General features: G+C 43.0%; 1 protein-coding gene across 2 annotated transcripts in view; it reads right to left on the reverse strand.

Moving 5' to 3' along the window:
• Positions 1–5,923: 5,923 nt before the first annotated feature.
• COMMD1 (copper metabolism domain containing 1) overlaps positions 5,924–13,810 on the reverse strand; it is a 99,899-nt gene continuing 92,012 nt past the window's right edge. Inside the window, exons 3-4 of one of the 2 annotated variants that reach the window (XM_032212807.1) lie at positions 8,013–8,085; positions 7,685–7,775 (exon numbers count right to left, since the gene is read on the reverse strand). In XM_032212807.1, the coding sequence (XP_032068698.1) occupies positions 7,768–7,775; positions 8,013–8,085 (81 nt within the window). In that variant the 3' untranslated portion in view covers positions 7,685–7,767. Of the gene's footprint in view, positions 7,776–8,012; positions 8,086–13,810 lie in introns of both variants that reach the window. The other variant, XM_032212806.1, reaches the window with a different exon arrangement.

The raw sequence follows: 13,810 nt of genomic DNA on the forward strand, positions 1-13,810 counted from the left end.
GTGGTTGTTGTTCAATGGCAGGAGTAAGAGGACAGCAGGGGACATGCAAGTGACCCAAACACATGCTCTACCCAGTTTCAAATTTTCCATGTTCAAGCAGGAAAAAGGCTGTCCTATTGGCTGAGGGCAGAATGTCTTTCAGCAGCTGCTCATTAAGCAAGGCCGTTTGTAAAGGAATTGCAGCATTCAGGGTTCTAAATGATTGATATATCCCTTCCTCACAACCTTTGCAAACAAATATCCTCAATTCCACATATGGCTTAAAAATACGTATTTTGAGGAGCAAGGCTGAAAGAAATATCCTTGAATATGACTAATGAATGACTAGGGCTAGATTTTGGTACTCCTGACAAAACACTTATCCAGATTGTGGCTTGAGCTATATAGAGTTTCTGATTCCAAGAACCATCTCCTTTCTCTGAAGGAGGAGTGTTTTGTAGAATTACAACATGGGAAGACACATATGAAGAGAGGCAGATATAACGTGTCAAAAATGGGCATATGAAAAATAATTATTTTCATGCAATCTTATTCTCCAAATCACATGATCACATCTCCTGCAGAAAAATAAAAACATATAGATGGAAAATTCTTGAAATGGAAACTTTTTCTAAAGGAAAAGCAACATTTACAAGAAAACGAGTTACTGAATATTCAATCCTGTTTATATATAACTGGAAGGGTTGTTAGGGCCAGCAGGAAAAACAAAGTGCACATAAGGTGATTTTACAGATGGAATAAAAAAGAATCTCGAAGTTATTATTAATGATGATAAAAATATATTATACATTCTTAAGCCACACAGCACACAATATTTTGTCCAACGGGGGTAGTTTTGTCTTAGAAGACAAATTATTACTATAAAGACAAATTAGAAATATATTACTTTCTGTTTCATTTATTTTTACCCTTGTAGTTTCAAATCATTGCAGTCTTGGTTGCTGAAAATAGCACTTAATTTCTTCACCCTGCGAAGAGTGGTGAAAAAAGACGGAAAATTCAGTTAATCTTTGTAATCAAGTTTCTATTTCTTTATTCCTTTTCATCCTGTATTTTAAACAATTATTGTCTCCAAAAGTGGCTTACATATGAAGAAAGACAGTAACTTCAAGATGGCTGTATCTCTGCTGTAGATATTCTCAGCTAACTAGGCTGCCATTTTTTGTACCAGTTGCAGCTTTTAAATTTTCTTCTAACATAGTTCCACATAGAGTGGTTGCAGTAATCAGGATGTAAACAACCCAGGGCTTGCAGGCATTGATAAGGCTAGAATTGCCAAACCAATCAAAGTTGAGGAAAGGCTCCCTTGATAATAGCTTCCGCCTGCTGCTCAAGTAGAAACTATGAGCAACGAGGATCACCAAGTCACAGGCCAGAAAGAACCACATAGGGGACAAAGTTGTTGAAATAGTATTTTCAATCATTTAATCTCTCAAAAATCATCCAAGCACCATGTGGCTTCCCAGGATCAGCAAATATGAAAAACCTTGCAGGACACATTTCATCCAACGTATTAGTCATCCCTGTATTCCAGGCACAGACCCGTCTGCCAAATGAACAGGAGAATCCCAAGAACCCTGTGGAAATTTAAGGATTCAATCCTAGGTGGATTGTCTAATGGATTTTTGGCCTTTCAGTCTACAGTTTAATCAGAAAGCAACTTCATCACTTGTAACTTCTAGTTATCTGAAGAAATGTCTCACCCCAATGAGATTTGTTCACCACCCCTGTGCTGGCAGAGACTTGTTGCGGGCGGTATCAGTCAAGGAGTTTTGGCTGAAAAGTGTAAACATTGGATCATTGTGCAAATACCTCACCCCCCCCTCAAGGTTAGATCTGCACCCACCTTTCTGACCTTTCGCAAGGGCCTGAAGACCCCTGCCAGTTGGCCTAGGACCCCAAAGCGGGTGCGCCGAGGTGGCGCAGTGGTTAAATGCAGCACTGCAGGCTACTGCTAGATCAGCAGTTCAGTGGTTCAAATCTCACCGGCTCAGGGTTGACTCAGCCTTCCATCCTTCCGAGGTGGGTAAAATGAGGACCCAGATTGTTGGGGGCAATATGCTGACTCTCTGTAAACCGCTTAGAGAGGGCTGAAAGCCCTATGAAGCGGTATATAAGTCTACTGCTATTGCTATTGCTATTGCACCATTTTGTAGGTGGCAATTAGATTAGGAAAAACCTCCCCTCTCCCTGTGTGCTTTGTTTCCCTCCCCATTTTAATGATATTTATTATTGTTATTTATTTTATTATTTTAATGTGTGCTAGTTTTAATGTTTGTAACTACCCAGAGTCATAAATAAATATGGCAAGGAAGGTGTCAATGTCTTCCATATTCAAAGAACATCTCATCCACTCTGAAATAAAAACAAGATCCAGTATACTTCCATCTACATATTATTTATTTATTTATTTATATTTGATTTGTCAATCATTTACAAGATAATAGGTATAAGAATAAACATGAGTGTGAATGAAATGGGGACAAATAAATGGGGACAATAGGACAGGGATGGTAGGCATGATGGTGTGCTTATGCATGTTAATATGTAGTTGTTAATACTTGAAACAGGACCATTATAAAGGTCATAAAATTTTGAGCCAACAGACTACCTACCCAGTGCATGAAGAATGAAGCCTCCCAAGACTCAGGCTACAGGAAATCCAGCACCAGTCCCAAGATAAATTTATTACACTAATAAGTAAGAGGAATAAAATAATGGTATTTTTGTATACGTGGATTGCAATGAAATTAGATTGTATGCACAAAGAAAGATTTGGCACTGCCCACAATGGAGGAATTGTTGGTGAAAATGATGGAACTTTATGGAAAACTCACATAGAAGATCCTAAATTGAGGCATATCTTGTTGCTAACATTTCTTATTTTATTGAACATTTCAAAGAAAGATATTAAACTGAAAGATGGATTAATGATTAAGTTGCATGTCACTTACTGGCGCATAGGCTGGAAAAATACTTTCCATTTTTAACATGGATAATCATCAGATTATGCAGAGATAATACAAAAATATGGGTTATTTTAGTTATGTGCTGATTTCCCTATCTGGCTTGCCAGTCTGTATCCAGATACTACCCACTATTCTATCACAGCAAGCTGACTTTCTGTGCATACATATCAAGGGGATGCATTCTGCAATGTCACACAGCTAAACATGTTGCCTAAATGGTGTATCTATTACCTTCCTACATTTTACATACTTACATCTTCTAGTAATGTTTTAACTAAGCATCTTCCACAAGATTTCCCCACTTCTCATAGGGAAGGAAAATACACTACATTGCAGTGGTGGGTTCTGGCCTGGCATCCACTACATGAATGCGTGCAATGTGCACATGCATATTTACCTCTTGCGACACTCCAGCTGCTCGGCGGAGTGTTGCACAGGCGCCGTAAGCTCTGTGCATGGAAGCGCCAAAGAGCTCAAATACAGGTAAGGAGCTCGGGCAGGCGGGCGGGTGGGCCCTCTGGAGCACTGTACCGGAAGGTACCGTCTGCAACCCACCACTACTACATTGGCAGAACTGATGAAAAGGAAATATGTATTTCCAAGGTCTTGTCTTTAAGGTGACATGAAAAAATATGACTCAACAAAAGCCATACGTTCTAGTAAAATGAGTGCAAACATTGAAGCTGGAAACAATATCTCTTCCAACTAGTAAGACAACAGTTCTACAGATGGTTATAGAAATAATATAGAACAGGTATACTGTATAAATGTCCCTCAAATAGCAGTAACAGTTTCCTACCTTTAAAAGATCCTATCAATGGAAAGTCAGAAAACACCTTTTTTCCAAGTAAAAGTATCAAATACAATTTAAAAATTAGTTTAAAGAAACCAAACCAAGACCAAGCATGGAGTATTGTCTTATATTTTGTGAATCAGTGTTTCAACACCTTTCAATCTGATGCAGTTTAAGGCTGATACAGTTGACAGCCAACACTTCTCAAACTAATTGCAGCTTCTTTTAAAACTCAGTAGAAATGATGTGTTGGATTGAAAACTGGGCCAGAAAGAGCTCCAGTACCCATCTGGGCCACTTTATTCTCGTCTTTCAGCTTCTGCAGTCCTTTCCTTCTATTCTCTATGTCTGTTCTTGCTCTTTGTTATCTTTATTACTTAATCATTCCTTATTATTCCCTAAAACAAAACAAAAAAACTGTTTGTTTTTAAACCTGTGACTTTTGACTTTTGCTCAGATGATGTCTATTCCCCTTTCTCTTCTTTGTTTTCTTGTGCATCTGAATCTCTGACCAATGCTGGAAGCAATTAAATTGTAAATGGAATCTTATTGCATTGCATGTTATTTTAATTTCCAAGGATAAATATTTGATGTACCCTTTGCCGTATTTTTGCTTGAAAATGAATATAGAGCCAGAAGGGCCTAAACCATAAAGTCTTTATTTTATTTGTATTCTTTAATTTTAAAAGCTTCAGATGCTGTGAATTTGGGATGTCTTGAGGGTTTTTGGGGAAAGGGACAAGAGGTTGAATTTGTGCATCCAAGGATAATATAAAAATATACTTCAGAATAAAAGCTACAGGAAAAGCTAACTGCAACATGCAGATCAGCCAGCATTTCTTCTGAGACAAGGTCTCCCCTTGATTCAGTGTTATTCTGGTCTTCTATTTTTAGTTACCTTCCAAAGAGTGGAGCAATGAAAGCATCCTTTGAAAGGAGGTGATGAACAAAGGTGCTGGGATAAATTTATGTGGCGCCATAGCTGTAGCACAGCCTCAATCCATACTCTTGCTGGCAGGGCAAGTGCTTGGCAATAGTTGAGGATCTATTAGTCAGCCTGTTCATGGGTATGCACTTCGGAAGGCCTCCTCCCCAAATTATTTACAGACCTCTTTTCAGTCACTCTCTGGGGCCAATGGAGATTTGGACCTACCAAAGCCAAAGAATTGGGACTGGTGCAACTTCGCCCATTTATACATGCAGACAGGATCCTCCTTCAGTCTGCTCCAGGATTCTCTCTCCACCTGGACAGGGAGCCCATAAAAGCTGAGTAGGATATAAGATGGGTATGGTTGTAGGAGATGGAAACTGGTACTTGAAGAATGGATGTGGAGAGCATTGGCAATTGCAAGAGAAACTTGTGGGTGATAGCTGGAGCAGCTTGACTGAACAGTACTGCCAGAAAAACAGCTAGGCAGAAGATACCTAGCAATTTGCCATGGTCAACAACAATGCCTGCAATAAAGGACAGCAGTTCATGCCCATTGGCAGAAGCCTGCCCTAGATCTCAACTCACCTGTGTATGGGCAAATTAATAGAGTCCTAGGCAGATGGTGATGATTCTAGGTCCCCCAAAACGTTAAGCAGGAACTATGCCCTGACAAATTATATATTTCTAGAACACTGGGAAGAATCTGAGGAAAAACCAGGAGTAATAGCCAAGTGGCATCACCAATTTGCAAAAATAAGGATCTAATTTTTTTAAAAGACTAAACTGCACGAAATTCAACGAGTGATGGGGAAGAGATATCATCCAAACTCAGTATGGGAAGGAATAACTGTGGCGTATCCTTTTTCGAGCCTGGGGAAGGCGAAAACAGCTTCCCCCGCCCTCCGAAGGCTTCGGAGTTTCCTGAAGCCTCCGGAGGGCAGGGGAAGCTGTTTTCGCCCTCCCCAGGCTCCTATAAAGCCTCTGGAGCCTGGGGTGGGCAAAAAAAGCATGAAAAAAATAGGGGATTGTGCCTGTCATGCATGCATGCACGCTGGGGGATGTCGTTCATTGCATTATGGGTGTGGCACACCCGCGCACAACCTCCCTGTGCTCCCCCGGCTTTGGGCACATGAGCCAAAAAAGGTTCCCCATCACTGCACTAAGGTGACAATGAATTGTAAGTAATGTAGGAAAACAAGGTTTAGTGACTGGATGAATAAGTCACACAGAGATATCATGAGGTTTTAATTCCCAAGATTCAGATAAATAAAAAAGTTAATCTCTTATCTCATAAACAATATACAAAAAACTTCCATGTTCACCAGTAACCACACAAATCAGAAATAAATCATCTTAATTAATACAACTCTGTATGAAACCAAATTAAAACAACATCAATTAAACAATGTAACACTATTTTGAACAGAGGCTAAATATTACACTTTAAAAGAACTTTCTCTAACCACCTGTCCTTGGGGTTCTAATTTGTAACTGGTTGGAAATTCTGAGGCTTCTAATCTGAAAGTCTTTGGAGGACAACAAGTTGAAGATGGGCAGTTTAAAGTGTAAAGTTCTTTTATGTTCGGATTTCTACAAATAGTCAACAAGCCATTTAATAATGTCATGAGAATCTATGTGTGTGGTAAATACATGCAATGCATGGTTCTTTAAGAACTGTATATTTCTCTAACGTTAATTGTAACTTTAATGAGCTTGATTACAGTGTTTATCGGATTTGAAAACACCAAAAGACAATAATAGATAAATACTGCAAATTAGTTGAGTTTGACAGACATTTGTTATTTTTTTGTACTGCCATAGTTATTGACTTTCTAAAAAGAAATATTGCAGCTTTTATTCAGCTATGCTGAAAGATAACCGAGAAGCTCACATGATGAGAAGGCATTAGTTTATAATGCATAATATCAGGGTAGATATACTATGGTTTGAAACAACCACATAGGAATATGACTGCTTGGTACAAAATAAGATACTGTACAAATAGCCTGGTAGACAAGACCAGGCAAACTCAATAGCTGTATTGTCAAGTGGAAAGCACATATTCTGGAAGAAACACTTCAAGGCTAGTTTCTAAGGCAACACTTAAACATATGATCTCTTTTACAGAGGGCCAAGTCGAATAGCAAAAGGTGGTTTGGCATAAAAATATAGATTGTAAGCATTAAGACATTCTAGAGTGGATATCCATTTCTCTTTAATGTTTTGTCCATATACTCTGCATTTTCAATAAGTTCTGTAGTATTCAATACCATACTGCTGAGATAATGAAACAGTTAATGCTGAAAATGCTTGTGAATACATACTCTCTATTGCTAATGAACTTTATATAGTTTTTTTTTTAAATGACCACCTTTTTTTACAGAGTCTGTAGCTAGGTTTTGTGCTAAAGAAATGGAAGATCTGTCACATCCTAATGGGTCAATTAACAACTAAATAATTATTTCTAGCATGGAATCTGCAATTTCCCACAAAAGAATATCCCAGAAAGAGAAGATGAAACTAAAATACACTACTGTTTCATTTTCCTCAAGTAGCAACCTTTTTGAACGTGAAAATATGAAGCAAAATAAAGAAAGAAAAATATATTTTTAATGGAATTCTCTCTCCTGGATCTACAAATGTAGAGCAGTCATTGTTACAAATTGCTTTTCAGTGGCTGGATGAATAAATCATACAGTGATGTCAATAATAGAAAAGGTGAATGAATATATTTGCTCTTTTATTATACAAATTCAACATTTTTCTGGAGGAATATTTTCTTTCAATGCATTCAGTTATGTTCTTTTGTTTTAATATGTACATCAGTTTGAATGCCTCCATTATCTTTTTTCCTCCTCTTTGATCCCATGTTTATGTATAAGTTTTCAAACAAAGAACAGCACGATGTCCAGGATAAACTACATGTGTAACTAAGGTCAACCTTAGTATGACTCAAACTGTTTTAAGTGAAAATTCAGGATGCTTGGGTCAGAGAAATAATGCTGCCTTCAATCTCTGAAAGTTTTTTCAACATTTCATTCAATTCGGTCTCATCAAATTCCATGGTCAAAAGCTCAGATTCCTACAATAAAAAGGAAGAAAGAGAATAGGTTTAGATAACTTTGTAATGTGAAAATGCAATCAAGACTCTATTCAAAAGGTGGAATTAATGACCTTCTTCCCTGCCTAAAATCATATTTTGAATGCTTTTATTTTATTATTAAATTTGTTTGCTGTCCATCTCACTTTTATGGACTTACTACAAGAATACACATGCACACAAAATTACACTTTTATAGATTTCCTGAAGTTGCAGTACCTGGTTTCCCAACTAAATGATATAGTTGGTGCATCACGTGTTCTGCCAAGAAGCATCCTGAGTATCTTGCAATCTGAGAACAGAAGGTGCTGATTTTTATACATTCCACATTCAGGAATGCTTCTCACAAGAACTTATCTACTGATAAAAATGCTTGCATATTTGCCATAAACTCCTTGTTTGCTGCCAACCATACTTAGCCATGCCTCCTACACATAATTTTTGTTTTTGAAAATGTTATCAAAGTCCAGAAAATATCTCAACATTTGCCTCTGAATATACATTGTAGAGCTTGACAACTTCCAATATTTCTTTTAGGGAATGTGGTTCTCTATTATTATAATTTTACTTTAGTCAGCCTAGAGAAATTGGGCGTTGGTTCTTACCTGATAAGCTCATTCTCTGTACGGTGGATATAGCAGCCAGGATGGGTTGTCTCTGTCCAGTGACCAATAGTACTGAGTCTACAGCTGTGACATCACTGTATCTCTGGTGACTCCTCCCAGCTTTAACGAAGGAAGATCTGTAGACTGACGCATTGTGATAATCACAAAATCCCTATAAACACACTCTCTTCCAGCGTACCCTGTGTTATCCCTTATGTAAAGAAGCGGAAGAACCCTCTCTGAGGCTAGTCATCTATGGGGGATGCTGGCTGCTATCTCCACCGTCCGGAGAACGGGTGTATCAGGTAAGAACCAATCCCCATTCTCCCCATTTGGTAGAGATAGCATCCAGGATGAGACATACCAAAGCTTGTCCATTTGGTTAAGGGTGGGTAGATGACTGGACTGAGGCCCTTCATTCTGTCCTGACTTGTTGGAGTACCCTCCTTCCAAAGGCAGCATTGGCTGAGGCATAGCTGTCTAGTCTATAATGGTTCACAAATATAGTTGGTGAAGACCATATGGCTGCCTTGCATATTTCCTCAACTGAAGTTTGGGTAGATCACCCTGATGAGGTGGCTGTGCTTCTCATCGAATGCGCTGTCACATAAGGAGGGAACAGTAAGCTGTGGGATCCGTAGGCCTTTAAAATGTAGGAGCTGATTCAGTATCAAATGGATCTAGAGGAAGATGTTAGTTTGATGAAAAGAAACAAACAAGGCCTCCAAGCATCTGAAAGATGCAGTTCGAGAGATGTAAATGTGGAATGCGTGGTGCATGTCTAGCTTGTGCCATTTATGCTCGAGCCTGTGGCTCGGGGAGGGACAGAAATTGGGCTGGACAATTTCCTGGGCTCTGTGAAACCTGCTGTTGACCTTCAGGATGAACGCTGGGTCAAGACAAAGCACCACTCTATTCTTGTGGAAAATACAAAGGTCTTGCCTAATGGGCAGGGCGACAATTTCAGAGATGTGATGCGCTGAGGTGATTGCCACCAAAAAGGCAACCTTTAAGGACAGGTATCTCATACAGATAGTGCAAAGTGGTTCAACGGGGGACCAGGTGAGGGTGTCCAGGACCTTCCTCAGGTCCCAAGTAGGCAATCTGTGTACTGTGGGTGGGCTGATATTGGCCAGCCCCCAGAGAAAGCAAGCCACTCAAGGGTGGCAGGAGAGAGTCTCAAATGATGGTAATATTAGGACTGATGCCAGTGCTGCTACTTGCCTTTTGAGGGTGTTGATGAAAAGACCCGTATCGAGCCCTTGTTGGAGAAAGTCCAAAAATGTAGGGACCGATACTGTGGCAGGAATGATTTTATGGCTGACGCACCAGTTGTTGAAGGCCCTCCAGGTAGCATCGTATATATGGTTGGAGGAAGTGTGCCTGGAGGCTTGGAGTGTTTGGATGACCCCTGGAGATAGATTGGCGGCTGCTAGGGTCGTCTGCTCAATCTCCAGGCGGTCAACTGCAACCAGTGTGGGTCTGGGTGGATGAGAGAGCCCTAAGTTAGGATCCCCCTGGATGTGGGAATCTGTCATGGAGAGATTTACCAAGTCTGTGAACCACAGTCTGGGTGGCCAGTGTGGGGCTAGAAGTATGAACTCCGCCTGTTCTTTGATCATTTTGCGGATCACTCTCTGGACCAACGGTAGAGGAGGGAATGCATAGAGGAGACCCTCCAGCCATCTGCAATGGAGAGCACTCCCACCAACCTGGTGAAGAAGGTGAGCAGCTTGTTGTTGAGGTGAGTCGAGAACAGGTCTATCACTGGAACACTGAACCTGTTGGTCAGTTAGAGGAACAGCTCCCGTATTATACTCCATTCTGCGTGATCCACCTGGGAGCAGCTTAGCCAATCCACTTGGACATTGTCCACTCCGCTGATGTGTTCCATGCAGAGGGACAACAGGTATCGGTCTGCCCAGGTGCTTTGTCTCGTCCATCACAGAGTGGGACCGCATGCCCCCTTGGTGGTTGATGTGTGCCTTTGTTGTTATGTTGTCTGTGAGGACCAGCACATGGGAATCTGCTACTAGGGCTCAGAACTGCTGGAGTGTGAGGTGGACCGCTCGCAGTTCAAGCCAGTTGATGTTGTGTTCTGTCTCCTGATGAGATCAGTGCCCTGCACTATCTGAGTGTGGAGATGGCCCCTCCAACCCACGAGCCTGACGTCCATCGTGATCGCGACATGGTCTGGTTCCATGAAGGAGCATCCCTTGGCAACCGTTGGGGAGAGCCACCACCCCAGGGACCAGATTACCTTGTTTGGAATGGTGACCAACCTTGCTGAGCAGCTCCTTTTGGCTCTCTGGCACTCTGGTGGGGAAGGAGGAACTACTGCAGGCTTCGACTGGGCCATGGAACGATGCCAAAACAGGAGACCATTTTGCCCAGAAGTTGGGAAAGCTGGATAAGGGATGTTCTGTGACTCTGCTTCACTTGTTGGGCCATTTCCTGTAGGCTGGAGAGACGGTCTGGAGAGAGAAAGACTGTGCCATGCACTGTGTCGATTACTGTGCCCAGGTGTAATAATCGTGTCATGGGAATGAGGTGGCTTTTCTCCACGTTGATGGAGAAGCCATGGTCCCTGAGGGCCGAGAGTGTGGCCTCATGATCCTTGCATGCCTGATTTGCTGACCTGGACTGAGTTAAGATGTTGTCCAGGTAGCACTGCAGTCTGATGAGCCAGGCGTGAAGATGGGCTGCCAATGCCACAAGAACCTTTGTAAATACTCTTGGTGAGGACAACAGGCCAAATGGGAGGGCCCTATACTAGTAATGCTGTGTTGCATAGCAGAACTGAAGGAATTGCCTATGGACCAGTAATATGGGGGTGTGGAGGTATGCCTCCATCAAATCCACTGATGTCAGGTGGTGCCCTCCCTGATCCTCTCTAATATGGTCTGGAGAGGATGCATCTTGAACCTGCGATATTTTACATACTGGTTCAAAGTTTTTAGGTCGAGAATTGCTCTCCAGCCCCCCAATGGCTTTGGAATGACAAGCAGCCGTGAGTAAAACCCTTGACCTACCTGATCTGGAGGAATTGGTTGAATTGCCCAGATTTCTAGCAGGTGGTGATGGAACTCCTGTTCCATCAACACAGACTCCTGTTCCATCAGGAGTCTGCAAGGTGGCTCCTGAGAGATGGGGGAAGGGACAAAGAGAATCGGGGGTGGGGTGGGGGTGGAGAGGACACGCTGAATTTGATTGTGTTTATTGCCCTCAGGCCCATGGTCGTGCCCTCCCAGTGATCGGCAAAGGCCAAGAGACGACCTCCGATCAGGAGATTGTCCAGACAGTCACTTTTGATGTCTGAACAGGCGGTTCCCTGCACCCTTGAAGGGCTTCTTAGGGGGGAAACCATGACCTCCTTTCCCGAAGCTGTTCTGTGACTGATAGGATTGTCTAGGGGTGGACTAGCGTTGAAGGGAAGCATAGAACCCCCCCATCCGATCCCAGAAAAGGAGACTGGTGGTAGAAAGGACAGGGTCTGGATTCTGATTTGAGAAAAAGGGAAGGCAGAATTTTGCATTTGTCGCGTGATTCCACCAGTAGAGGTTCCACCAAAGCCCCCAAAGGTTTCCCCTTGTAAATGGAGCCAACACCAGTTTCCATTTGGCTCTGGTGTCTGCTTGCCATTGTTTCAGCCAGAGCAAGTGTCTGGTGGAAACAGAGGAAGCCATGGCTTTGGAAGTGAACCTGACTGAATTGAGGGATGTGTCAGCCGCAAATTCCACTGCAGCCTTAATTTTATTAAGGTCCCTGTGCGATCTAGAGTAAGAAGAGGGGAGCCGTTCCTGGAGGTTCTGACAGCCCACGCTGCAGCCTGATGTCCCTTGACAAGCATCTGTTCAAAAAGCTTGTCCTCAAGTTTCAAGACCTCCTCCGGGGCCTCAGACACTGCTGAGGGAGAGGACAAGGCAGCCATCAGGGAGGAGGGACTATGGTTGGGGTTCCTAACAGCTTCGCTAGCTCAGGCCCTACACTGTAAAGTCTCTTGTCCAAAGAATTGGGGAAGGGCCCCGATCCCGGGGATCCCTATTGCCTTTGGACCAAATCTAGAAAAGATTTAGTAGAAGGAATGACTTCCTTCTCTAGTGTGGGCTCCAGAAAGAGGGAATCCACTGGATCCCCTTTTTCCAAGTTCGAAGCTTGAAGGTGAGTTAATCCTACTTTGGAGAGCTTTTTAGCCTTAATCAGGAGAGACTTAAAAACTGCTGGTTTGAACAGGCCCACAAAAGTAGGTTGATCTGATGTTAAGTCTTCATCTTCTGATAAGTTAGAATCTCTGACTACTTCTTCTCCCTCCAACCCCACTGAGGCCTGGTCTGAGTGGGTGGGAACAGATTGCAAGGATGGGCTCTTGCTGGTTTGAGATTGCCTTGGTGACTGAACAGTTGGGGTAGGTGGGGCAGCGGGCTGTTGTTGGAGGCCAGCCACAATCTCCTGCCTGATGGCCTGAGAGATAATGGAGGCCATATCCAACTCTACTGCTGCCAAGGGACCCTGTGCTGATGCGAGAGAAGGCCCAACGTCAGGTGATGGATGAGTAGCCAGCAGCTCAGGAGATGGTTCCAAAGGCCCTGAGCTGGGTTGGTGTGGTGACTCCTGTGACGGGATCCCCTTCACTGTCTGTGGAGCATGCCTGGGATCATCTATTGGCAATGGGCCTGGCAGAAAGGGATGAGGGCTGACTGGACACCTTGGAGTGGTCTGTGCCTATTGCTTGGCTGCCAGGCGTTGTGCTTTGGTAAATTCCTTGCGCTGGCGGCGCTCCTCCACCTTTTGGGCCACCTTGGTGAGTTTAGCTGGTCGGTCCTTTGGACGGGGTTGAGACGCTGCCATTTTCCTGGCTGGTGGCAAGCCAGATGGCCCTGCTATTGGACTGTGTCAGGAGGGGGTGAGAGTGGGGTCGCCTGATCCAGATCCCCCCTTGCCGGTGATGCCATAGTAATTGGGACTCATCCCACTTGAACTATTTGCCCAGGCCTCCGCTGTGCTTTGCGCCAAAAGGGATTTATTCAGAGCCCTGTAAAATGACCTCCGGACTTTTGGCGTGAACCAAAATGGCCACCGGAACTTCAGGCAAGTTAAAAAGGCCACCAAAGCCTTTTTCACCTGATTTGAAGGCTGTGGGGAGGTTTATAGGTGCCAGCAGTGAAAATCAGCCCAGCAGTCAGGGGAGAGGACAGAGGCCATTGGGTTACCACCCGCGGGCTTATCCGATGAATTGACGCTAAGGTGCACTCCGGAGCGTACTCGTGGTGCCTGCGGTTCCAGGAGAAGCAGGGAATGAGAGTTCAGCCAATTTAAAAGAATTTGGAGTTCCGATGTAGTTGAACTGAAGCTAAATTGATTTTTTAGTGGATTGTGAAGAAAAATCTAATTATCTATCTAAAGTGGAGGAGA

The sequence above is a fragment of the Thamnophis elegans genome, chromosome 3, assembly GCF_009769535.1.
Source record: "Thamnophis elegans isolate rThaEle1 chromosome 3, rThaEle1.pri, whole genome shotgun sequence".
Taxonomy (NCBI): Eukaryota; Metazoa; Chordata; class Lepidosauria; order Squamata; family Colubridae; genus Thamnophis; species Thamnophis elegans.